Source organism: Colletotrichum acutatum, assembly GCF_030867785.1.
Source record: "Colletotrichum acutatum strain CBS 112980 chromosome Unknown BDZ83scaffold_6, whole genome shotgun sequence".
In the NCBI taxonomy this organism is placed as follows: Eukaryota; Fungi; Ascomycota; class Sordariomycetes; order Glomerellales; family Glomerellaceae; genus Colletotrichum; species Colletotrichum acutatum.
In genome coordinates, this window is record NW_026849000.1 from 701,063 (window position 1) to 726,325 (window position 25,263).

Consider the following 25,263-nt stretch of genomic DNA (forward strand, 5'->3'; position numbering starts at 1 on the left):
GTCTCGCTCTTTCTGTCGCCGCCGCCGCCGCCGCCCACCTGGGCTCTAGGTTTTCTCTCTCCCCTCACTACGGGCGGATAAAGATGGACGAGTCCAGTGTCCACTGTTCAGTGGCTCTCGGGCAGTGCACCGCGAGGCACAGGGGATCCCTAGCCCCAGTGGCAGCCCACGCGAAAGAGCGGCAGCACAGCAGGAATCGCGCGCCTTCGGGGGGTAAAGAGGCAGTTTACCAGGTGACTTTCCTCGCCTTGCCTTACTATGTGGCATGGCCAGGGGGAGGGGGGGGGGAAGGGAGAGGATCCAATGATACAAGACATCCACCAACCGATCAGGATGGGATGGGTTTTGGCAGGGATGTTCCGCTTCAGGCGGGCCCGGCCTGGGCCTAGGTTCCTCTTGGTTCCAGCGTTGGTCAAGACCTCTCTCAATGCTGGCCCAGAGTTCCGTCTGTCTGTTCTTTCTGTTCAGTCCAGGCTTGTTGTGTGCTTGCCAGGTCCGAGCAGGCTGGCAGGCTGCTTGCAAAATGGGAATTGGGATGGCTTTGCTGACAAAAGGGTATTTGCTCCGGCGATTGGTGCTCTTTTCCCCGACGATTTTCCACGCCTCTCAAATTCCCCCATTCACCACCCATTGGCTTTGCAAGTCACTCGAGGTACCCATCTCGATTCTTTATACATCCAGCCACCCTGTCCCGTCTGTCCACACCACCTTCAAACCCAGAGAGAGTATATTACTCGTCAACTCTATATCTAGTGCCCTCTTCTAAACCGTTGATGCCTTTACCTTCTGTTCCTGCTTCTTTTCTCCTTTTTGGCTTCAGAGCGTTCTGGTCCTTACTCATGCGTTCTCATCCCTCCGGCCAGTGTCGACGATGGAGGCAGGAAAAACAAAACGCACGACATGGGCTTTGGTACTGACTACTGAGCGCAGGCCCAATGCACTGGCAACAGCCAAGATAACACCGGCGCCAGCTCGAGATACGAAAGCCTCACCGGCGATTACATGCCAGAGCCCCAGCACTCATAACAGACATTCTCCCATGACAACAACCGTTGATCTTTTTCTCCAGTTGGAGTCTCAGACTTCCTCTCTTTTTTCTTGTTTCTGCTGCGTCTTCACGAGGAATCCCCGCCGTTGACATGTTTTATCTCTTATTTCCTCGAGGGCTCCGTGCAAAACACCCAGCATCAGACGAATATGCAGAAATGGGCACAGATGTCGCCGCGAATAAAAGCCTCATTGCGTTTGACCTCGCAGGCCATTCCACGTCTGCCGCCCAACTTTCGGACAGACGAGAGTTGGAAAGACAGGAAGGGAAAAAAACCTTAGACGAGCTTGTTTCTGAAATGTCTAATAAGACACTGTCACACTATCAACACTTTTTTTCTTCTTCTTTCCAAGACACGCTCCCGTCGACCACACCCGTCAAGTAATCCCGCGCTAACACCCCAGCCCCTCATAACTTAGTACCTAGAAGTGTTAGGTTACAACAGAGTACTTATGTCCCCCCTCAATCGGTCCATTTTCAGCCCTCCACACCACCACGACACCGCGCGGGTTCATGGTCGGCGATCCAGTCGTCTGGGGCACTAGTAGAGGGTTTCCCTCCCGCCTGCTTGTTAATCAACCTTGGCCTCTATGTACAGAGAGAACTCGACTAAGCAGACACGCAGAGAAAAGTCGCGAGCATCCACGGCGGCGGCGCCATTCCCCCATCGCCACCTTCCGTACCTAGCTGGTGTGGTTGGCTTGTCACGTTCGTGTTCAGCGCTCTTTGACGAATCATTTCGCAGTCTTCACCCAGTCTCTCACTTTTCCCTCTGCATTGGCACTTGAGTCCGTCGGCCGCCCGTCGATTCACTAGGCGGGTAATGCTGCATGGGAAGTATTCTAGAACCGATCTTCAGGTTCTCTTTTTGGTGTAGGTGGTCCCTACGGATTTTGTGCTATCCTATCTCGTCCGTTCCATTTGATCCAGATGCCTGCTTGTTCTCTTCGTTTCGCCCACCCGAAACCTCTGCAAAGAAGAAACTCGATTCAACTGATATCCGGTAAGCCGGCCTACTTCCCGCCGCCCTGCTGAACTGAATGCCCTGAATGCACGAGAGAGAAGAGGGCCGGTACATGTTTCTTCCTGAACAGCGGCCCTCCCTGGATGCCGAGGTGTCACTCCGCCTTCGCCTCCTCATGCAACGTTGAGCAATCTCCCCCACAAAACACCGCACATCCCCGCCGATGATGTAAGATGGAATGTGACCAGACTTCGTACCTGGCGCCTTTTTTTTCGTTTCCCTTCCCTTCATGCATCAGCCTGAACTGTCAAATTTAGCAAGAGCCGCAATGCCAAGTCATCCCTTTCGAATGAATAATCATGCTCAGACACACGACGACGACTCTCCCGGCTCATCCGCTACCCGTCAAGTGAGGCCTCGACAAATCATCCACGCTCGTCTGGGGAAGCGGGAGATCGCTCAACGGCCTTTCCAGTTGGCCGAACGAGTCCGTCTCACGACTTTCCAGGGGGCCTTCTAAGCAGCGGATACCCCCGTTATCCTGAAGTCTCCGTCATCCCTAGGGAGGCGCAGTCGGTCAACCCTCATCCGAAACCATGCCATGAAGCTTGGTCCTCACAAGCATTGTCAGCGTGCTCGCCTCGCCGCCCAGTGTTTTTCTCGATGATGTTGTCGTCGCCTCCAAGAGCCGCCAGGACTCAGCCCGCGATTCACGTCAACTGTTTGCTTGCGCCACAACCATCAGCCACCTCATGCTCCTTCGGCTACCCCCTCCATTGCGTCGTCGTCTTCCTCCTCGCTTGGCAGGTTCTGGTCTCTGAGAAGCAAAAGATCCTTGAGTTTCCGCCGGTTGTTGCGCCACGTGTACAGGTCCTCCTCCTTTTGATCCTTGATTGACGGTGTAATTTGGTTGCCAGCCTTGTCAAAAAGGTAGTCGGGAAGCTTGGTCCCATTATCGGGATCGTATCGCTTGAACGACACTTGCGGCCCGTCCCCTACCTGCCAGGCGACTGGAAGCATGTGTAGATCCTCCACATGAGATTTGAGGTCTGCCAGTGTGGGGAATTTGTGAGGCGGCTGCTGTTGGGCGCATTTGGCCCATCGACATCCAGCTGCTACCGTTTTGGTGTGAACAATCGACACATGCCTTTGCAGAGTCGCAAAATTGTGAAGCTCGGCCTTGCAACCCTCCCACTCGCAGATGTACGTGTTGAAGTGTGGGTTAAGACTCTTGTAGATTTCTCGCGGCTTGGGTGAAGCTGCTTTTGGCGGTCGACCTCGCCGCTTTCCCGCGTACAGGGCGCCTGTCTTGGGCCTATCCGGCCGCAGTTTTCTCGGTCCTGCCTCGCCGACTTCCTGTGAGGCTTTCTTGCCCGTCAGGTTCGGTCGAAAACCCTTTGGCCGACCGCGTTTGCGAGGCTGCGGTGGAGGAGTCACCGCCCCTGGCGAAGTAACCTCTAGCTCTGGCTCATCTACGACGGCTTCTGGTAAGGCTGGCTTGGCGAGGCTCACGCCTACTTTTGCCTGAGCTGCTAGTCTTCTGAATTGGGGTGATAGGTCCGATATCACCAGGTCGTCTGCGTCGTCCTCAACCGTCCTTATGGGGGTCGTTCCTGTACGCTTTCTAGGACTCGATGGAAGAACCACGGCGAACGAGGAGGACCGTGGCGCTGGCTGAGCTGTTGATGTCCTCGGCCTTGTCTGAGCGGCTGAAGTAGAAGATATCGGGGGCATGCTGCTGCCTGGTCGGCCAAAAAAGTGATCCAAGGTGCGCTGTCGTGGGATAGACGGATTGCTTAGGCTCTGTGAGGTAGGCTCATTTTTGGTGCTCGAGTTTGTGGGAAATAGTGGTGGCATGGTGAGTACGCTCAAATTCGACGAGTCCTAGCTGAACAGTTCTCTTTGAGCATGCTGGTGAGTGAGGTGTAATCAGTCTTTGTAGGTTTTCGAAGTGTGTAGTCTTAGTCAGTTGTCATGACTTGTCGTGAGGTTTGCTGCGTGGGTGATCTGTGCAAAACCAACCTAGTGTCGTATTATTGAGCATTAACAGCGCGAGGCACTCGAGAGATCGACCGGGGACGTTGTAAAGGTCGATCTTCGAGGTCGAAAAGATGAGCTAGCGACGCGTTGATAGGTTGCAGGCGCGACTGCAGTCGAGGGATGGAACTTGGGGAAGGAACTGGCAATAAGCGGGGCCTTCCCGTTTAGGGCGGTTCGCACCGCGGGCAAGGGTGATTGCCGACACTTGCTCGAGAAACTCGGTGTCACTTGTTCTCACTCACGATTTTTTTTACTTTCTCTCGAGGGAATATCACGTTCAAAAGCGAGCACCTGTTCTCGCTACTTTTCGTGGTACTGATAGCTTTTCGTGCTAAATAAGTTGCAAATGGGTCATGATGCTGTCGAAGAGATATCTCCCACCGGGCCCAGTACAATTGATACTCGACGTATCTGGGTACATTCGAGAAGATGGAGTCTACTTCGTGTCATGTATGAATGAGCAGAGGGATACAATGCCGTGAATACGCAGGCCGACCTATCAATTGTAAGATCCATAGCTCATTAGCATTTGATTAATGATCTTTTTCGTCATTTCTAAAGCATTTTGCCAATCGATTCCTTGATGTTCGTTCCCTCGCACCTCGCACCGGGTCGGAGGCCGTAATTGGAGCTTGCCGGAGAGGGGACATTAATAATCGGGCATCCCGTTCGGCCCTCCGCAAATGCCGTCATGGATCCGAGCAATGGTCTAATCTCACAATGCCGGGCCGACCACATGCAAGCCTCAATAAGACATAAAGCCACCGAACCCCTCATCTGCTCGCCGTGTAGTAGTTGCATTTCACAGCGTCTCAATTTACTTCATAATCTCTAATTGATAAGCATCTTGAAAACACTACTCCAAAGTCAAAGATATACCCAAACGTCTGATTAAATATGGCCTCCAAGTCATTCTACGCAATCATCTCCGGAGCGGGTTCCGGCACTGGTCAGAACTCATTCCTACCATAGCGAGCATTTTTCACAGTCAAGAATTAACGCACCCGCAGGCCGCGCAGCAGCCGTCCGCTTCGCCAAGGCGTACCCGGTCGTGCTCCTCGCCCGTAAGCCAGAGAGCTACAACGCAATCGTGGACGAGATCAAGCAGGCCGGCGGCCAAGCCTTCGGCATCACGGCCGATGCTACAGACGAGGCTGCCGTCAACGCCGCTTTCGAGACGATCAAGAAGGAGCTCCCCGGAAGCAAGCTCGCTGCCGCAATTTACAATGTCAACGCTGGCTTTTCCCGCAAGCCGTTCCTTGAGCTCAAGCGGGAGGAGCTTGACCTCAGTCTTGACGCCGCGCCGTACGTGAGACCTCATTTACTGGATTTTCTGGAAAAGGCGGCTAATATACGCGGTATATAGTAAGGGGTTCTTCACATTCGCGCAAAAGACGCTTCCACTGTTGCTCGAGTCGGTGTCCGGTTCCCCTCACCCGCCGTCTTTGATCATCACTGGGGCCACAGCATCCATCAAAGGTTTGTCTGTCTTGAGAATGGGGGCTCGCTGTAAGATGACTGACCTTCTTTCGCAGGCAGCGCATTGTTTGGAGGGTTTGCGGCAGGCAAGTTCGCCCTCCGCGCCCTAGGCCAATCTCTGGCACGCGAGTTCGGTCCGCAGGGAGTCCATGTGTCACACGCCATCATCGATGGAGGCATCGACACCCCTTGGGGTAAGGCCTATGCTGCCAACGATGGCGTAGAAGACGGGAAGATTTCACCGGATGCTGTAAGTGATTTTCAAACCCCTGGAGCAGACATGCTGCTAACAACATCAAGATTGCTGATGCCTACTGGTACCTACACACGCAACACCGCTCCGCATTTAGTCAGGAGATTGACATCAGACCGTACGTGGAAAAGTTTTGAGCAAACGAGCGGCACTGGAACTGGAGACGTTGAGATAGATCCACGTCATGATTGAATGTAACCACCAGCGGTCTCTAACCTCTCTCTAAGTAGCCAAAGATACTCAATATATCCCCATTGGTAGTCTCACGAGTACTCAACTTTGGAAGTTGATGTGCACGTTACGTACGTAGTCATACTTCATTGATTTTAGGTGTGAGAGTAGACGGATCTGCCACCGTGGCTTGGCGTAGCATTGACACGGCCGCCGGATGAACCTGGTCTTCCAGGTGCTCGGAATCGGCCTGTTTCGTGGTGATGCTCGCAACCTCGGGCGCATACAAGAAGGCTTCTCCTCTTTCAGGAAGCTCAAGATCCGGATGCCTCGGCAGCTACCGGTTCCGGTACCACTGGCGGAACAGGGCCACCGTTGATGGCAGCCAGACGTTCCTCTTCCCTCTTCTCGCGAAGAGCATTGGTCTCGGCACGCAGCTTCTCCAAGTTCCACATTCCATCATCTTCATCCTCGTCATCATCCTCGTCGTCGTCCTCGGTTGTGCGCCAGTTGCCACTTTCGAACAGGGCACGGCCAGTTGCTTCCTTGGCCTTCTTGGCCTGCTCCTCAGCCGCCTTCTTGTCCAGTCGCTCCTTCTTCCATTTAGCGAATGACTCTGGCGTGACTGGTGTAAGGGTGCCGGTAAGTTTGTGTCGCTCTGACTCCAGGAAGTCTTCCAAGGTAAGGGTCTTGAGAGGTGACTTGTCCATCAGAGCCTTTTCAGCCGCTCTCTGCTCCTTGGTCTTCAAGATAAATCTGCGACAATGTTAGCATTGTTACCAACCGCTGGACTGATGTCACTTACCCTGGTGGCAGAGCATGCTTGTATTTGCACTTGTCGCCGCCATTTGGACAGATCCAGAACCATCCATATTTGCCGTCCTCGATGGCCTCGACGAAGAACTTGCACACCTTGTCGGTGGTGGTCTGCTGGTTGCCCTTCTTAGAAAGAACGACAGAGCGAAGCTTCTCCTCGTCCCAGTCGGCAGAAGTCTCGGCCTTCTTCTTCTCCTCCTCTTCCTTGCGGGTATCCGTGTACAGGTTCTTCTTCGACGTTTTGCGTTCGTCTTCGAGGTTGTGAGAGAATTTGCACTTCTTGCCCTTCTCACAGTTGCCCTTCTTGTAAAAGTTGCATACAACTGTCTTGGGGTCGACACCAAATGGGACTTTCTGAATCTGAGCGGGCTTATTCAGAAGCATTTCGGTCTCCCTCTTGGCTTCCTCAGCCGCCTTCTTCTCGCGCTCTCTCGCCTCCTTCTCTGCCTGTTTGCGCTTCTCTTCAGCACTGCCACCGTTCCTCATTGAAGACGCCATCTGGGCAATCTGCTTTTGGGCCGCGCCACCCTTCTTGTTCTTCATGCCGAAGGTCTTGTCCTCGACCTTGACGGCCTTCTTGGCCGGCTTGTCCACTTTCTTAGGAGGCATCTTGGCGGGGTATTCGGTTTCTGGAGACGAGAAAAGGTTGGTGGGCAGAAGCAAAAGTCTTCTGCTACGACTAAGTAACCGCTTCTGGCGGGATTAGTTGGGTCGTGTTGTTGTGGGATGTCGACAGACAGGTCGGCAGGGTCCGCTCAGATCGACGTAACGCAAAAAGTCATCACTGCAAATCCAAGAAGAGTGGGAGCGCCGTGGATGAAGTCAGAAGTTCAAGGCACGGTGGGCGGGTCACGTGAAGGGCTTACATTGGTGGGGGCGGAGCGTCACAGCAGATTTGACCGGGGGGATGCGGCACTAAAGTGGAGGACCGACTCAAGCACCAAGTCACTCTTAGCGTGGCTGGTCTAAGCGTGGACGTGGACAGCAGCTCCAGTGGTCTAGTTGTCCGTTTGGTCGCCCATTACCATCCTCATCTCAAGCTCCATGTGCGCCGCGCCAGCAAGTCCAACCAGCTCATCTTGACGAAAAACTCCAACTCCTTCCATTGCTGTTTGGAAGAAAGACACTCACTGTACGTTCAAGTCATTGTTCTTTCTCATTGCAGTATTGGTACGAAAATCTGACACCCAGACTTAGAAGTCCCCCAAAAGATTCTCCTTGCACATCGCCCAAAAGCATCATCGCGCAAACGATCCCGAGCCCATCATGATTTCCGACAACGATCTCTACCGCCTTGCGATCTTCCTTGGCTCTGCCGCCATGGTTCTTATCATCTTCTACCACTATGTAGAAGTCAACACAGAAGAGGAAAAGCCCGAGAAGGCAGTACGATCCGCGAAGTCCGCGAAAGCAGTGGCCTAGAAGACCCCGAAACGGCGCAAGTGAGATAGTGAGATGCCATGGGATATTCGCTATTAGATATATATGGCAAAAGGGATTTGGGAATCCTGCGGCTGCCCTGAGACGACCGAGATGCGAGGCTAGGGGCGACAAATGAGCGATGAGAGAGGGCATTGATGTCAGTGTCTGAGGAGACAGGCGATATCAAATACGGCCTTTCAGGAGGTTGACAACCAAACGTTCCTCCCCCGAGAGAACACAGAGCTTTGCAAGTTAATGCAGTCAAAGACGCGAACACCAGGGGCGTCTATAAGCTCCTGCCCTCCAAAATCAAAACATTAGAGCATCACTATTGAAACGAGAGTCTAATCTGGCTCAGCGCTGAATCCACGTGGTGAACATCGACTTTGTGCAAGGTCCCACGGTACAACCTTTATTTTGCGATCTTGCAATGCCAGAATGCATGATTTTGAGCTCCCCTACTTTTGTTCTCTCTGAGTAAATGCTGTGTATGCCTCATAACAGTAGGCCATGCTACAACCTACTCCAAACATCGACTGTGGCGCTGATCGAATCTGTAGAGTTAATTGTGTCTTTGAGTGACACCAGAGCCTGTTGATTCATGGACTGTGTGCCTCAATTGCCCCAATTCTTGCTTCGGCCTGTTACATCTTTTGATGAGGCGCATTCGAACTCAGCGCCAAAGAGAAAGGAGACCTGGCCAGCTGCTTCCCGAAATGGAACAATTGGAAGGCGCAAACAGGGGATATGTGGCTGAGGAGGCAGCAGCTCTGGCGGATCCTTCTTGGCCCAGAAAGGACTAGTGCGGCCAATCAAAACTTCCCGCTGTCAACGGGGTCCTCAGGCCCCCCTTGTTTTGGTCAGGCGCGCCGCAGCCTGCCGCTCCGCTGGCACCAGCACCTTGCCCCGTCTCCTTTCCCATTTCGCCTTCACCCGCTCATTCCATCCATCTCGCAACCTTTCTCCTTCCCAAAGACAAACCTCCCCATCCAACATCAAAAAGACCCCTCGACCTCCAAACCAAAACTTTTCTTCTTCAGCTGCATCCTCACATTTTTGCGCAGCTCCTGTATTCTCTACCTCTTTCTTCAGACCGACCACTCCTTGCGCGCAAGCTTCTACGCGTCAAAGTTTGAGTTCATCACAACAGCACTTCGTTTCGCATCACGCTCTTCACGACCTAATAATAGTTGAAGAGATTCATCGACCAGCTGCTCTCCCATCGCAGCACTATCGCAAGCAAATCTTTCTATCACACACATCCAACACCACAATCATCATGTCTGGAAAGCTTGACCAGTCTCTCGACGAGATTCTCTCGACCCAACGTCGCTCTGCCGGCGGACCCGGCCGTCGCTCTCAGCGTCGATCCACCGGTGGTCGCCCTGCGGCTGCTGCCCCAGTCGGCGGTGTTCAGAAGACATCGCGACCTGCGCGCGGCGCCGCCGCCAGCAAGCCTAATGCCGCCAAGCCCGCACAAGGCTCTGGTGACAGCAAGGTCATCGTGAGCAACCTGGTTAGTTCCTCTCCTCCCTCCGTCAATCCTGGCGCAAGCTAACGCATACGAAGCCCAAGGATGTCAACGAGCAACAGATCAAGGTATGTTGCCGATGAGGCTCTTCAGCCCTCGGACTTGGTTCGACATCTTATTTCTCGCCTGCTCTCCTTCCCAGCCGGCGTCGTAGCGAGATCAAATCCACTGTGGCCATTGCCGCTTCCCAAACGGAATCTGTCAAGACGCCGCCAAGACTCCTTCCTCGATATCTGCGATCCTGAGATACGGCGCAGAGCTCATCGGAAGTTGAGCACGTCCCTGTCGCGCGAACAAAGTCCAAAATTGAGGTAGCCTGGTCAGCACCCAAGTAATTGGTACAGCCGACTGAAAAGATGGGACGTTGGCTGTCTTCGACGGATATCCACATGACCAGCTTGGTCTGGCACCGCTCATCAGCATGACGATGCAGTATGAAGTCCTCTCCAGCGAGCAAAGCAGTGAGCAACGTCGCAGCACAGGCCAGAACGGCTTCGATACAGAGCTTCACTGTAATCGATTCGCCAACCTACAACGATGGATGGCCTTTTAACGGGGGTTTGGGGCGTAGTACATGCACATGGCTATTTGGGTCTGAAACACCCCTCATGGTGTTACGGCCATGTGTTACGACGGTCCCCTACAGCAGCTATTACGACTTGGGGTGATACCCTCCGACTTGATGGCAACTGAGCACGAGGCAGCCATGGCTCAAATTGGGGCTTCTTTGGGGATGGACGCTGACGTGCGTACTAACGCTCACTGCTCTGCTCGCTACCAACCTCCTGTGCTCCGGTCGACTATTGGATTTCTGCCGATGCCCTGCCCCTCGTGCGGCTCGGGTTCGGACGACGCTCGTGATTGAAAACAACGCTTACGGATAACTAACATCGACTTTCCCTTCAGGAGTACTTTCTCACATCAGTTGGACCCATCAAGAGAGTTGACATCTCTTACGGCCCCAACTCTGTCAGCCGTGGCATTGCCAACATCACATTCCGCGAGGCGGATGGCGCTAGCAAGGCCTTCCAGAAGCTGAACGGTCTTCTTGTCGACAACCGCCCGATTAAGGTATGCCCCTCGAAACATGCCCTTCCATGTACACTCTAACGGGAATCAGATTGAGATTGTTGTTGGCGCTTCTCAGGCAGCCAACGTCATTCCTCCTGCTAAGAAAACCCTTGCTGAGCGCACCACGTAAGCAAACTCTCCCTGAGATGCTGGAATGCATACTAACAAGAAGAAAGGCAACCCAAGGCTCAGCCCAAGTCTGCTGCCAACAACAAGCGCAACAACAACAACAACGCGAACACCGGTAAGGGTGGCGCTGCCGCTGCTGGCACTGGTGGCAAGAAGCCCCGTGCCAAGCGTACCGGCCGTCCTGCGAAGAAGACGGCAGAGGAGCTTGACTCTGAGATGGCCGATTATTTCGAGTCTGGTGCCAACCCCAATGAGAACGCCGCTGCCCCCGCTCCTGCCCCCGCTGCCACCAACGGCGACGCTGCTATGGAGGATGAGATCATGTAAACGGCACATAGCTACTACAGACTCATTCACAGAACACCGGGCACTGAGGAGGTCAAAGTGGCACATTGTGTGGGGGGCTCCCTTCAACTTTCCTTATGTGCGCGACTCCGAAACTCTCAAACAGATTGCTGGAAGGAGAGAAGACACGGAGGTTACGGGATTATGGCTTTGGTTTCGACATGTTTTGGTTTCTTTCAAGCTCTCAGACTGCCTCCCTCGGCCTTCCGGCAACTATCCCCAAACATCACAAAAACACCAATCACAGCTTCATTGAGCTGGAAAACTACATCACCCATCTGCTTGCCCAAATTATAGCAGGGCATGTATTATAGCGACCCCTAAGTCGGACAGACTCTAATACACAAAGCGCCGAGCCCCCAACTTGAAATTCATTAACGCAACGTTAAGTCTTTAGTGATTAAATAGTGTCTGAGACAATTCTCTTATTTGGTGAGAAAGTAAAGAAACAGCTTACGGTCAGACATGTGAAGAGCTTTGTGGCTGTAGATGAAGGAGCACGGCTGATCCCTCTAATCGATTTGCCATCTCATAATCCTGGAGTGGGTTTCCCAGCTTTACAGGCGCAAGAGATCGACCTTGAACATCGCCTCTTACACCAGACGCCTACACACAGACAGAGACCACGAATCGCGTTTGCAAGTAAACCCGATGGTGAGGTTGGGAAGAATGCTCAGAGAATCATGATATCCATTCGCTAAATGCCTACCGCAACTTGAGTTCTCGTCGTAAATAAGTAGAAACCAATCCCAAAGATCACGGATCGTCTTTTCTTTTTGGTCTTTTGATTCGAAGAAGTACATTCATAGTCGTTAGTCTAGAGCGGTATCCACGGGCGTTGCTGCCAAGCATTCTGGCCTAAGTGCCGGGAAAGTCGTCTCGGGGTGCGTGATAAAGGAAGAGATTGCTTATTTCGCAGCAGCCTTGTCAGCAGCAGGTGCGGCCTTGCCGTCGTCCTCCTCGCCCTCCAAGGCAGGCATATCATCGTCATCCTCATCATCTTCCTCATCCTCCATATCTCCCAAGCCTTCCATACCCGGTGCGCCGCCGCCGCCAAGCTTGGAGAAGTCGATGCCGCCGAAGTCGCCGCCGCCAGGGCCACCCATACCAGGCATGCCACCTAGTAGATCAACGTGTTAGTATTTGAAATTGAAAAGGCTCTGACACCATAATCCGCCATCGCGGGGTGTTGGGTTTCAAAGGAGTTTGTAAAGCACGTACCCATACCGCCGAACTGAGAGAAGTCCTCCTCAGCAGCCTCATCCTGCTCGTCCTCATCGACCCACTTGTCGAAGTCGGTCTTCAGGAAGTGGACCTTCTTGGCCTCCTTGAGCAGGCGGGGCCAGTACTCCTCCTTGAGTTCCTTCTTCTGGAGCTTGAATTCAACATTCTTGCCGGTGTGGTTGACCTTGCTCTCAGCGGGGTCGATCTCAGCGTACAGCTCGAGGTCAACGGCATACGAGCGCTTCAGAGAGTCGGAGGTACCACTGAAGGACAGACCGGTAGGCTTCAGATCGACCTTGAGGCTGGACTTGGGAACATCGGGAACGGTGATCGTCAAGTAGACGAAGTTCTTGGAGGCGTCTGAAGAGCTGGAACGCTGAGCCCAGAGAACTGTGGGGGAAGACCGGGTTAGCTTCGGCGCATGTTCCGAAATGGGGGTCAGGCTGTATATTCAAGGAGTGAAGACAGCAAGAATTGTAGGCGAATATAGTAGTCGGCGATCGAATCCCTAGAATGTGCCAAAGGCGAAGATGAGCTTTTACGTACCCTCAGGAGTTTGTGTGGTGGCAGACATTTTGCTGGTGGGAATTTGTCGAGCAGGGAGCTATGACGGGGGATGAGGGGTAGGTTGATTCACGCGAGGCGCAAATGTGTCGCAAGTAGGCAATCGCGGTTGGCAAATTGACCTAGTAAGAAGGGGTATTATGTGTAGAAATTGCGCAGATATCGACAACGACTGTTGGAGTTGGAGGAGTTGAAAGTGTGTGGAAGAGAGAAGCTGGAGGGGGTTGTGAGGCTACAGGTTTGAAAAGGCTGGGCCCTTGGTTGGGGTGAGGCCGGGTGGGTTCCAGTTACCGCCTGGAGATCACGGGCAATTGTAGAAGGCGCTCGAATCCGAAAGATTTGGTAGTAACCCACACCAGGCAGGCGGCAGGATGCACAGAGCACCTACCTTACGGAGTACCTCGCAGCACTAACAGCTCCAGGCTGGCACTGGCACTGGGGGCCAACTGGTGCTGCCACCACCACTGGGCTGCTGCTGCGGACCGGACCCTGGCAGGGCTGAACGCACTGTACACTTAGAAATCCCGTCTCCTTTTCCCCCCTCCAAGTTCCCCTCCTCCCTCCCGTCCAGTCCAGGGCTGTTTATTTTTTTTCCTACTCTCTTTTTGGCTGTGCCAGGTACATGGCCGAGCCTCTTTCATGCCTTTCCAGTTGCTGCCAGGTACTTCTTTCTATGTGGGACTGTTGCCCCAGATGCGAGTACCTGTTTCCCTGTCTTCCCCTCTTTGCTGACGTTGGCTTCGCGGCCGAAAGAGCTTTCCAGCCCCCTTGCAACCCCACGAAATAGGCGTAAGAAGCATTATGAGTGGATAGATGTCGGTTGCCTGCAGCTCTGGGTGAGGCGCATCATGTTAGACGCATGCACACAACAAAATCGACCTGGAGCAGTCTGTTCCCTTGTGTCAACTAATGTAAGGCGATCTGGAATCTTTGATCGTCTAGCGAGACGAAAGTTTGTTCTTCATTCTGTTTCCCAGATCCCTCAGCGTCGGAGCCGTCATCCAACCGGGCCCGAGCATCCAACTGCTTGACATCCATAGGTAGCCAGCGTACCTTCGTCTTGTCTTGCGACGCGGGTCAACTAAGGCAGGCAGTGAGATCATCGTGGGCCCTTGCCGATTTTCTTATCCACCAGGGGTCTCATTTGCTGCAATACGGGCCGCCCGGAACGTGCGATTCGCTTTCCTGCGTGATTCTAACTGCCCGCACTCGGATTCCCAAACTGTCCGCTGGATGACACAGGGGCGAGCATCTTTTCATTCGACTGAGAGACTTCTCATCCTGCCAATGGGTATCGATTGAATGGCATTTAGATTTCAAGATGAACTTAGCGCTGCAGTCATTGACTCAAAATGCGTTTCTTGTTGTTGCCAAGGTGCCAGTTCAGCCAGCCGAAGCTTTACTGGCGCCCATCCAGCGTCAACCACCCACTCGCTTAATGCGGTATTCGGAAGATACACTTCCTCTTTACTTGCACCCAGTCGATTAAGTGCATATCGATCACACTTTCCCCACGTGACGACAATCCCCCACTACAAGCCGTATCAGTCGATGCGGCAAGCAGGGAATGACGACACATCGCTTCCCAACCCAAGGCAGCGCTGATTGAACCTGGCAAACGACGAGGCTGGCGACAGCCTAACACAACGCGCTACGACGGACCATCCACTGCATACCATAGCGACGCCTCGATATCCAAGGCTCTTTGTATTGACGGTCTCCTTCGGCCCTTTTGCTTGTCGATCCGCACAACATGGAGACGCTCAGAGCCATATTCGTCAAGCCTGATCCGCAGCAACAGGTAGATCATGCCCGTCGCGACAGCAGTACCTAGGGAAATTTCTAATGAGTTTGTGCCTGAACAGCTGCGGAAATGTAACGCTCTCATTCGCTCCAATATCCGTAAACTCGACCGCGACATCAACCAAGTCAGGCAAGTCGAGGCCAAGACGAAGAACCTCATCCTCCAAGCCGACAAGCGAGCCCAGCGAGACCCCACGAGACAGAAACAAGCACAGAAGGAGGCGCGCGACTTTGCGCGGGAACTCATCCGCGCGCGAAAGACGAGCAATCGCCTAGTCACCTCCAAGGCGCAACTCAACAGCGTGCAGATGCAGGTCAATGAGGCGTTTGCCGTAAGGAAAATCGAGGGCAGCATCCGCGCGAGCGTCGGCGTGATGAAGGACGTCAACCGTTTGATTCGGCTGCCCGAGCTGGCCGGCACGATGCAGGAACTCAGCGCGGAGCTGATGAAGGCTGGCATCATCGAAGAGATGGTCGGTGAGAGTCTGCCCGAGGACATGGACGAGTTTGAAGAGGAGGAGGCCGAGGGCGAGGTCGACAAGGTCCTCGGCGAAATTCTCAAGGACCGCATGTCCAAGGAGAAGCTCCCCGCTGCGCCGGTCACGCAAGAACCCAAGCCGGTCGAGGTCGAGGAGGAGGAAGAGGATGCCGAGGCTATGATGAACCAGATGCGCAACAGACTGGAGGCTTTGCGGAGCTAAGGGCTTGCATATCGATAAAGACGGCGTACGGTGTTTTGTTTTGGCGGGCCAGTTCTGTCAGCTCGGCTTTTTTGAAGGCCACATTTCACACAAGGGTCCGGACACAAACGATGGAGACGCGTTCAGGTCTGGCAGAGCCTCTACTGGCGATCTGTCGGGCATGTTCATAACTCCACAATTTCTGTGGCTCTCTTTGTGCTCGCGGGTCATCTTCATGTTTCGTCTGGCGTTTGGAGTAGCCATCATTCAGAAGCAAACATTCTCTTCACGTGTTGAACGGCCAGACATGGGACTTTAGGCCAAAAGACATTGTATGACCCCTCTCACATGGCTATTTAAATAAGTTCAGAGACTTAAAAAGAAAGTTCTCAAATGAGAAATATCTTCAACTTTGTCCAGCTCGTTGTTTCGATGTGGGGGGAACAATCAGGTCTTACTTGATATTTCCATCATAAACCAAAAGAGACCATTTTCCATGTTTGTCAAGCCAAATTTGCCATTGTTACCTTTCAGATGTCCAGGGGGTTGTGAGTTTACGGTCTGAGATCTCAACTTGGCAGCGCCCGCCATGTCTCACAGCGGAGAATGCCGTCTTATCCTGTCTACGCAAGGTGCTCATCACGCTTCGGTGGGCATCGTGAAGTCTTCAGAAAAGCACTTAGTTGTGCTGAGATCCCCCGCAATCAGCCTTTCCATCTTCTCAATGGCTCTTCCTCTAGACCAAGCTACATGTGCCTCTTGGATGGCTCTTCGGGATATTTGCGGCCATTCCCTCTTGGATATTGGTATTGACTTCAAGTTTTACTTGATTTGTGTATTGAACTGAATGAAAGTCAGCTATCAAGAGAAACCACCATAACTCTAAACAGACAACGCATTGATAGACTTGAATAAACATACCCTGAAGCCATTCAAAACTTGACATTGTGATTTTGATAGCAGCAGCTTTTGCCAAAGGGTACTATGCAACTTACCACGGGATAAGTCACAAACTGACATTCTCCCTTGAGAGTATGTTGGGACCATATGATTCAATTCCGTTACTAACCGTGGGCGGAAATTGTTCAAATACTGATTTACGACTTTTCCCTCGTTGTCAGGGGTCCACGATGATGTTGAGCCAGTCCGAGTGTTCTAGTCTTTGGCTCTGGGGCCTCTATTAAGCATCCGAGCTATCGTTTCACTGGGCTCGATCGTGTTTTTGTCTCGAGGTCTCGGGTTTACTGGGCCACTTTGACTACGTTCCAGGGAGAGACGACAACTTAGCAAAGCTTGATTATGACCAGGAGGCTAACAGTAACGAGCAGTGGGGAAGTAGGGAGTGGTGAGAAGTCTCGAGGGAGGGGGAAGATGGCATCAGAAAGGAGACAGGTTCAAACGGGGGGGTGGCATCGTCTGCATATGAAGCGATTTATGCGAGTGCTTCACCGTGATACTATCCTTCCCTACCGCCACAGGGAGAACAACAGGTATAATAGAAAACGATTCATTATGTCGACTCTCTTCGAGCTCAACAACCTCTAAGTTAATAGCGAACCAAACTTAGCAAACACCGCCAACTACTTTCAAACTATGAAAACCACGACTTCAACCACGTCAACTCGACCTTTATTAAAATCTCAATGATATCACTTCATCTTCCAACCCCTAAATACCGACCTCAACATAAGAAAACATCAAATTTGCATCACCTTAGAATACAACCTCTTCATACAACACCTCTCCATAAACCAATCCCCATCAACCCGCCTCCACGTCTCATGATAATGCCCCGCCCCCGTAGAATGCAAACCCGACTCCGAGCCCCTCGTCCCAGCGTGATAAATGACCCCAAACACAGCCTTGACCTCATCCTCGGAAACCTGCTCCAGGTCCCCCGCGTCAGTCAGGTGCATCGTCTGCATGACTTTAAACGCCTCGCTAAAGTGCGCGACCCACGCCTCGCGCGAGGTCCAGCGGTACGGGACGCCGTTGAGGGTCAGGATGCTGCCGTCTAGGTCAAAGGCTTCGAAGGTGAGGGTGGGGAGCATGATTGTGTCGAAGCGGTGCCATTCGCATGTGTCAGCGAAGCGGCAGTATTGAGCCTTCTTGCGGCGGATGATTTCTGCTACTTCGGGGGAGATTGCCATCTTTTGTTTGGTCTTTTGGTTCCTGTGGTTTAGTTGATGATTGGTTCAAGCCGATCAAGACACGAGTAGAAATGAGTGAATAAACTAAATCATGTTGTCCATCCGTATATTCTGACACATCTCCAACTTTATATACCAGGCCATACCCCATCATCAGGTCACAAGCAGAAGAGGGGTTCTGCGGGGACGCTATCGATCATCACATTTTCTGCCAAGAAGGGAGTTGATATCAGACACTTCCCGCGCTCGAATTACCTCATGAAGAATTATGGTAACATCGAGACCGTTGATGACATGGGGGTTTCCTGCAGCCGTGGCAGCCTTACAGTATTCGACCCATCAACTTACCAGGATGGTTGGAGGGGCGTAAGCACTTGTACACAGCATGCCAAGCAGGGATTTCACTGGTTTATTGGGCATCGTACGATAGTGATGGTTTTCTATTTGTACGGTATTGGTGAGAACCTCAATGTCCCGGGTCTCATCCGACATGGTGATAGGAAGTGCAGATTTTCCCCTTCTTAGCACTCAAGCATCGTTTGAGGTACGTCTTTAGGCAAGACCAGCAAGTGGCTTGTTCATTTCAGTTGGTAAACCTCAACACACATATCGTCCTTAGAAATACGTCTATCTCGCTTGTTGCCTCCCATGAGCATCGAGGCCAAGATACAGCCAATATCGTATAGCCAGAAAAGCTCATCAAGTGGTATCACAGCCTCTACAACGAAGCTCTCCAATATCCTGGGCGCCAATCCTCCCATCAGTGATACCCAGACGGACTTATCGTGAAGCGTCGAGACTGTCTTACACCATCGATCGTGATATCGTGAGACGAGGAGTTTCCATCACTGTCCTTTTGCAGTTGAAGCAAGCCTTGCAACTAGTTTACCGCAGACTCGAAGCTCAAGTCTCAAGCAATCGAGATATGGAAAGCAAGATATGTTTGGCTTGTCCAGAACCGCATCCGGCTCAAGAGGCAACCTTGAAACCCTCGCCCACAAACACAACCACAACCACCAAAATCTCAACTCAGACATTCTCCCTCAACACCACAATACCTCTCAAAGACTTGCAGTCCTCGAGAATAACCTACACAGCCTCATCTCAGCAAGGAACCATTCCCCATCCCCATTCTTCACCCTCCCCCAAGTCTCATAATAATGCCCGCTGCCAGTCAAATGAACCCCCCCTTCTCAGATCCGGCATGGCCAACATGATACACAAGTCCAAAGACGGCCTTGGCCTCATTCCTACTCCCGCTGCTCCCGCTCCTATCCCCGCCCCGGCCCCCACCCCGAACCCGAACCCGATTTCCACCCCCTTCCCCACCTCCGGTCCCATCCGGCTCAACAACACGCAAAGTCTGCAACCCCCCAAGCCCCTTCTAAAGATATGCCACGAACCCGGCCAGGGAGTTTCAATTCTGCTCCACCCCGTTCTCGTCGACGCACGTCCGGCCCGAGGCGTCGAGGAATTCGATTTTCGGCGTTGGGTGGAATGAGGCTGGAGTAGAGGGGCCATTGTTTGGTGTCGATGCAGCGGCAGTAGCGCGTCTTACTACGGCGAATAGATTCTACTGTTTCGATGGAGATGGGCACGATCGATCTTCGAGAGGGTTTGTTGGTTTGGGTAAGAGGTTTGGTGTAAGTGTAAACGTAAACTCGATGTGATTATTCACGCATGGTTCCGGATGAATCTCAATACGCCTCACGAGTTGATTTGTCGCCACGAAGCAGGTCAGTGGCCTTTGCATCCAACAAGGCTGTCTATCTCGAGATCTAGAAACCTCATTCTTTGCGATATGTGACCCAATATCCTCACACAAATAAGGAGATCCTCGGCATGAGGCCGCCCGATCCCCGCAAGGCCTTGTAGGAGCCTCGCTTTTGTTGGATACCAAGTCGCACAGGCATGACAACACGCATACAAACAGCGATGCCCGGACTCTAGGATATTCAATCTCACCGGATCTCAATGTACAACAATGTTGAAACGTTACCTTTTCCCTCACCAGCAGCCCAAGGATTGCAAGCCAGAAGCAGTTGACTCAGCATGCCATTTGTAAGCTGCTCCCAGAAGCGGCTCTGCTCTCTGTCAGTCTGCCAGTCAAGCTCACCCGATGATCCCCCCACGATCTGACAATCCGTACGACGGGACCGGTGAAGATCCCTATGCCCCGCCCCCAAAGCATACTGCGTAAGAATGGCTGATGTAAGCCTCTCAAATTCCACACATGCGACGAACAAGAGATGAACAACGCTTTTGTCAGCTCGACACCCCCAATCTCTCGGCCGGCGGTTGCGGCATCTCCATCTTCGTCTCCACGAGATGTAACCGCAATAAGGCTCAACGGCTCTGGAACGCCGAACGCAGATCCCATCTTGACAAGCTTCCCGATCGATGGGATAGGGAAGTCTTCAATGGTGTATCTTTGCCTCGGGGCGAGCAGCCCACAATCCCAAAACGGTCTGACCGTTTCGCGGCCACCGTTTCCGGGAGCATAACTCAGGGGGAGGAAGGGAGGGAGGGAGGAATTATGCATTCCACACACTGCATAACCACCATTTCCGTTGCCTTTCCAAGCCCTCCCTCCGTCCACCCGGTAGACTAATCCGGCAGCAACCGAGCAAGAGCCGGAAAGTCCCAGGGCAAAGAAAAACTGCATTTCGTAAATCGCACAAAACCCCAAACGCTCGAAGCAGCAGCGTGTCAGGGAGAAGAGCGCGCAATCACCCGCTAGACCGGAACAGGACCCCCTGCCGCGACTGCATCCGCACACCCACGCAAACCACGCTTTCTGTCTGCTCTTCTTCGGGTCCCACAACCCGCAGCCGGTCCAATTTCGGGGGACGGGGGGAATGAACCGGGATAAGGAACACACACACCCCCTTCCGCGGTCGCAGGGGGAGGAAGAAGAAGGAGGCTAAGAATGGAAAAAACCGTCTAGCGGCTTTCTAGAAGGTCGTCCAGGGCGGACAATCTCAATTCCTGGTTCTCTGGTTTCTGTAACCCGGTCCTCCCCTAGCCCCGCGGGCATCCTTCCGGTCGCTCGGTGCGCGTTTGGCCCAGGGGGTGAACGCTACCACCATGAATCGCGACACCCGCCCGATAGATAGCCAAAGGGGTTTATTTGGCGTTGGCGTCGTGTCGGTGCGCGGTCTGGGGTCGGCATTGCGGTTTTGGGTAGGTCGACGATGCATGGTGGCTGTTCCGGTGCGTGGTTGTGCTCGGTGCACTTGTTGCAAATAGATGCAACGCCGGGCCTTGCGGGACGGAGACGCTTGTGATGGCTTCCTTTTTTCTCTCTTTTTTTTCGGGGTTCTATTCGGCTTCTTCCCACAGCCTCTCCATCTAGAGCGCAAGCTTGTGAAAGGGTCTTGATGGGGGGAACGGCAGAAAAAGAAGTGGCAGGCGGAAGCGATTTGCGGTGCTTTGCTCGGTGTGGCGTCGGTGTCGATAACCACACCGTCTGTAGCTACCCAAAGAGCTTGACTACGTAGGGGAACATAACCCGTACGTGGTTTAATCCCGTTTCAGTCTGATCTTTTTTGCTTCTTCCTTTCGACCTATTGGTGTACCGCCTCGGCTACCTACCGCTTGGTCTTGATCGTCGAGTAAGTCCCGTAGCTAGCACGGACCGGATGCGACTCAATTGCAGCCGCGCCGCCGCTCGCCCGTCAGGCATGTGCTGCCGCTGCTACTGCTACTGCTGCTGCGGTGGCTTTTTGTTGTCGTCGAGCCTGTTTCACAAGTACTCGTTGGAGTCATTGCCAGACACTGGACGAAATAGAAAATCAGGGCAATCGATGGGCAGGGAAGATGGAAACTCTAAAGCATGTTGCCTGCCGCGACCAAGTCCAGAACGATCGCTGTCTATCTTGTCTGTCTTGGAATTAAGTTGTCAGCCAGTCTCGATAGGTCCACGGGCCATGACCGCCTTCAGCTTTTTCAATTGCCAAAGAGGGTTTCCCCTGCGTGATAGCTCACTGTATGCTCGGATATCTGGAAATGCTTGCCCAGCTGGTGGTTGAAGGTTGATCTGGCACCTCTCTCCCTCCACCCCCCCTTGCGTGCCTGCGGATACATTCCCGCCGCCCTTTTACAGAGCCAAGGCAAGGGCACAATTGGCAAGTCCAGGAACGGGATGCCCTGCGGTGTGGCACAACCCCGAATTCGGGACGAGACTCTGCCGTTGATAGCGGGGACCAGTCACATCGCGAGTTGCAGCCTCTGCCATCTCATTCGAAAATGGGCCGCGACAAATCTGTCGTCGTTGCTGAATGCTGACGACGCAAACGGTGATGGAGATGGCTTATTCGCGGGGGAGGGGCCCTCTCGTCTCCCGCCCGTCGCAAACTCGCGTTCGAGACCCAATACGATCTCGCCGTTTCTTCGTTTGTGCGACCAACAAGAGCGAGGGAAGTGGAAGCGGAGGAACACAAACTTACAAGGTTCCTCCGCTGCGCAACGTAACGGCTTTTCCTTGCCTATCCGTACCCTATTCTTGGGTGAGGTCACTCAGGTCAGCAATCAATCAACAACCCAGGCCCTGAGTCACTGACAAAGGGGTTGATTTGGCCTGACTGTTCTCATCCCAAGGCTAGCTGGCCACACACACACACCCCCTCCACAAACCACCACCACCGCCGCCGCAACTACAGCTTGGACGATCCGGGGAAACAAAGGTGGGTGGTACCGCCGTGTATAGAGTACAGAGTTAAAGTGAGTATCGATACGTATCCGAAGGTCAGTGTAAATGGAATGGAATCGCGAATGCGCCACCCCCAGTCTGACTCAGGCCGGGGAAGCATTCGCCGCGGGCTGAGCCAGAGCCCAGTCAGCACGGCCGTATTGATTCGCGACGGTAACGAGCATTGAAAAGAGGCACGAATAGCAAGTCGCCGGTGTGTTACTTTCTGAATAGGCAGGCAGGTTGCATCTTACAGGCAGGTAGCGGAAGCGATAACCAGGCGGTAAGCCTGTTCGGTGTGCTGTAGAGACAGGGCGTCTGGTTTATCGGTATGCGCCTGTCACCGCCTTCCCTGGTGTGTGTGTGTGTGAGTGCATGTGTAATATACCCGTTGGTTGAGTCGCATCGCGTCTGGAATAGGAATTAGGTTGGACGTCTCAGGTGTCAGTTCTGCGGTTCGGAAACATTGGATGTTGGGGGAGCATGGTAGCTACTAGTCAGCAGCAGCACAGTCAGAAGCAAGCTGAGCAAGGCACACCATCCATCCATCCCTCCATCCACGAACGGGTGTATTCGTAAGTTGATGGTTGTCGTCGCATTTCGTTTGAATGCGGATGCGGTTGCGGTTCCGGGTTGTGTTGCGCGTTCGCTCGGGGGGTTTCTCGCTTGTTGGAATGGGTGATGGTGGTGGTCAGGTTGAGACTTTGGGCTTGTTGGTGATGTCGGTGGTTGTCTGCAAAGGAATGGAGGAAATTCGGGCATCCAACGGAATTCCAATCGACAACCAACCGCATCGTCGGGGCATCGCGGCGTCGCATCCGGGGGGCCATCCATCTAAACCAGTCGCATTCCCGCGAGTGATTGCTCTGAATCACCCAACTCACACAACCTTGTTGGCAACTTGGTGTATCCGTCACGTCCGTATAGACACCAACGATTCGTATCCGTGGATGGTTTGGTGTAAAGATTGGGTATTCTGTAATTAGTCTATATCCGTAGATGGAACTGGTTTGCCGGCCGGTCGACTGTCACTTTGCGTGTTACCGAATGAGACGATGATACATCTGTAACTCTGCCAACACTCTGTATGATGTACGGAAGCGCCTCCGTGTGTTTCTGGAAATTGAACCCCGACTCCTGGCGGATGAAAGAAGAAGCGCCGCAAATGACGAAGGATCCATGTCTTCTTTCCATTTCGCCTCGCCTCGCCCTGCCCTGGCCAGCCGGCCAACCTCGTCAACCTCGTCAACCTCGTCAACATGGCCCTGGCTTCCAACCTGACTCCGGGCACTTGGGATTTGCAGGCTTGCAGCTGTATCCGTACGCCTCGTGGGAAATTTCCCATGTTTTTTAAGATGAGATGCCTAGGGTCATGACGGGAGAGGCTGGGCAAGCGGGAAGGGTGGACGAAAAAGCTGGGGTCGAACCGTCGCGGTAATAGACACCGAGCCCAACAGGCCGACAGGGAACAGGGCCGGAAATGAGAAGGAAGCCCAAGACTTCCAGGACCCCCAGCAAGCAGTGCAAGGAGAAGAAGGAAAAACTCTTCCAAAGTGACGGAAAAGAAACGATTTGATGCCAGATGGTGATAGTTGATGGAATTTCTGAGACCGGGGATCTCGAACCGGGCCAGTGGATTGGGCCCCCCCAAGCAGCAGCTTGCCGGCCGAGAAGCAATTGGACAGCCGGGAAGTGAAAAGTGATGGACAGGAACGTGGAAAGAAAGAGACAACGGCCGTGAGCGAGCCCGGGGGTCCGGAAATGGCCGTTCTGGCTGGCGGCCTTAGTTTGCTTTTTTGTCTCCCTTTTGGTCTCCATGCCATCAGAGGGCAAATTGGCAAAGTTTGGGTAAAGGATCAGTACGGAAGTTCCTAGTTGACTTTCCGTTGGTGGCCGTTCTCGTCCGTCACTGGAGCGGGATGGGCGCGGATGCAATGCGATGCGATGCGCCCAGAGAACCATCAGCATCAGCCCTGGGGAAGGGAGGTACCTGGGCGGTGGGATTGATGAGGATGTGCTGGATGCAGCCACGGCAGATTTGCTGGCACATATCGTTTCCATGTTTCTTTCTCTTGGCTCTCGACATTTGTTGGCGTTGATGTTGGTGTCGTGGCTTGCTGTTGTTGTGGTGAAGTACAGATGGGGGTACAAGGCCTCAACCTGAGGTGCATGCAATCTGGTATTGACAGCATCTGTACCTGACCGGGCAAGGTAATAAGGTATTGTCATCGCTGCAACAGGAACAAGATCGGACGTCCACCATCGCTGGGCGGTGGTGAGGCGTTGTAAGTCAAAAAGTATGCGGTAAGTCGGTGTGCTTCCTGTAGTTCCCCGAATGCATTCAGTCAATCGCGGGCGCGCATTTAGGCATTGCTTTGATTCTTCCCCTCATCCTTGGCTTCCCCAGGAGGGGCTTCCAACCTATCGAGGCGCATGGAGATTCACATTCGCAGCTGGGACCCGACAATCTAACAAGAATGAGGGGGTGAGATGTTCTGCTTTATGTGATGAGTCGGTTAATGAAGCAGAAAAAGCAGCCAAGGGGGTGTATGCTATGTGTAACTGACTGACACTCGACAGTGATCGATGGCGAGTGGAAATGTCAATATCAAAATCAAACGGATGCGATAGGCCGCTTCTGTGACTCGAATTCTCGGTCAAAGTTGCAGAGATTCAGCGAGCGATTGACGATTTGAGGGGGGTTGTCCAATCAGAGGTTGAAGCGGTAGCGCGTGTTGAGTCGAAAACCAAAAAAACTAACTGTAGAGACCAAATTGGCAGATGGGTGACGGGTAAATTCGATGCAGCGAGAGAAATGCCTTCTGCCCTCCCCCCGCCGTTTGAGACGGCGCAAAAAGTCTGGACGGAGAAACACCGAGCGCA

The 25,263-nt window shown here is 53.1% G+C and overlaps 10 protein-coding genes across 10 annotated transcripts; 4 read left to right on the top strand and 6 right to left on the bottom strand.

Moving 5' to 3' along the window:
• Positions 1-2,532: 2,532 nt before the first annotated feature.
• BDZ83DRAFT_378309 (uncharacterized protein) lies at positions 2,533-4,154 on the bottom strand. Its single transcript, XM_060502697.1, has one exon. It carries the CDS (start codon positions 3,867-3,869, stop codon positions 2,763-2,765), a length of 1,107 nt encoding a protein of 368 aa, XP_060370705.1. The 5' UTR covers positions 3,870-4,154; the 3' UTR covers positions 2,533-2,762.
• Positions 4,155-4,747: 593 nt separating this feature from the next.
• BDZ83DRAFT_601892 (short-chain dehydrogenase) lies at positions 4,748-5,952 on the top strand. The gene is made up of 5 exons (XM_060507130.1): positions 4,748-5,001; positions 5,063-5,357; positions 5,419-5,531; positions 5,588-5,781; positions 5,832-5,952. Exons 1-5 carry the CDS (start codon positions 4,950-4,952, stop codon positions 5,919-5,921), a joined length of 744 nt encoding a protein of 247 aa, XP_060370706.1. The 5' UTR covers positions 4,748-4,949; the 3' UTR covers positions 5,922-5,952.
• Positions 5,953-7,556, bottom strand: BDZ83DRAFT_601896 (uncharacterized protein). Its single transcript, XM_060507131.1, has 2 exons — positions 6,761-7,556; positions 5,953-6,711 (listed from the first exon to the last, which is right to left on the bottom strand). The coding sequence occupies exons 1-2, from the start codon at positions 7,378-7,380 to the stop codon at positions 6,270-6,272; spliced, it is 1,062 nt and encodes a 353-aa protein (XP_060370707.1). The 5' UTR covers positions 7,381-7,556; the 3' UTR covers positions 5,953-6,269.
• Positions 7,557-7,689: 133 nt separating this feature from the next.
• Positions 7,690-8,577, top strand: BDZ83DRAFT_378358 (Oligosaccaryltransferase-domain-containing protein). Its single transcript, XM_060502698.1, has 2 exons — positions 7,690-7,903; positions 7,963-8,577. The coding sequence occupies exon 2, from the start codon at positions 8,038-8,040 to the stop codon at positions 8,191-8,193; it is 156 nt and encodes a 51-aa protein (XP_060370708.1). The 5' UTR covers positions 7,690-7,903; positions 7,963-8,037; the 3' UTR covers positions 8,194-8,577.
• Positions 8,578-9,472: 895 nt separating this feature from the next.
• Positions 9,473-11,209, top strand: BDZ83DRAFT_556504 (uncharacterized protein; the record flags this gene model as incomplete). The annotated part of the gene is made up of 5 exons (XM_060503524.1): positions 9,473-9,709; positions 9,763-9,792; positions 10,631-10,795; positions 10,845-10,921; positions 10,972-11,209. Coding segments are annotated over 5 exons (747 nt in total), but the record flags the coding sequence as incomplete, so codon positions are not given.
• Positions 11,210-12,198: 989 nt separating this feature from the next.
• Positions 12,199-12,902, bottom strand: BDZ83DRAFT_561278 (HSP20-like chaperone; the record flags this gene model as incomplete). Its single annotated transcript, XM_060503564.1, has 2 exons — positions 12,199-12,389; positions 12,491-12,902. Coding segments are annotated over 2 exons (603 nt in total), but the record flags the coding sequence as incomplete, so codon positions are not given.
• A 1,908-nt stretch (positions 12,903-14,810) lies between these two features.
• Positions 14,811-15,561, top strand: BDZ83DRAFT_566176 (Snf7 family protein; the record flags this gene model as incomplete). Its single annotated transcript, XM_060503831.1, has 2 exons — positions 14,811-14,858; positions 14,923-15,561. The coding sequence occupies 2 exons, from the start codon at positions 14,811-14,813 to the stop codon at positions 15,559-15,561; spliced, it is 687 nt and encodes a 228-aa protein (XP_060370711.1).
• Positions 15,562-17,112: 1,551 nt separating this feature from the next.
• BDZ83DRAFT_601910 (uncharacterized protein) lies at positions 17,113-17,772 on the bottom strand. The gene has a single exon (XM_060507132.1). The coding sequence runs from the start codon at positions 17,688-17,690 to the stop codon at positions 17,238-17,240; it is 453 nt and encodes a 150-aa protein (XP_060370712.1). The 5' UTR covers positions 17,691-17,772; the 3' UTR covers positions 17,113-17,237.
• A 1,776-nt stretch (positions 17,773-19,548) lies between these two features.
• On the bottom strand, positions 19,549-20,513 carry BDZ83DRAFT_378553 (uncharacterized protein). Its single transcript, XM_060502700.1, has one exon. It carries the CDS (start codon positions 20,353-20,355, stop codon positions 19,738-19,740), a length of 618 nt encoding a protein of 205 aa, XP_060370713.1. The 5' UTR covers positions 20,356-20,513; the 3' UTR covers positions 19,549-19,737.
• Positions 20,514-23,472: 2,959 nt separating this feature from the next.
• Positions 23,473-24,642, bottom strand: BDZ83DRAFT_378546 (uncharacterized protein). Its single transcript, XM_060502699.1, has one exon. The coding sequence runs from the start codon at positions 24,607-24,609 to the stop codon at positions 23,731-23,733; it is 879 nt and encodes a 292-aa protein (XP_060370714.1). The 5' UTR covers positions 24,610-24,642; the 3' UTR covers positions 23,473-23,730.
• Positions 24,643-25,263: the final 621 nt, after the last annotated feature.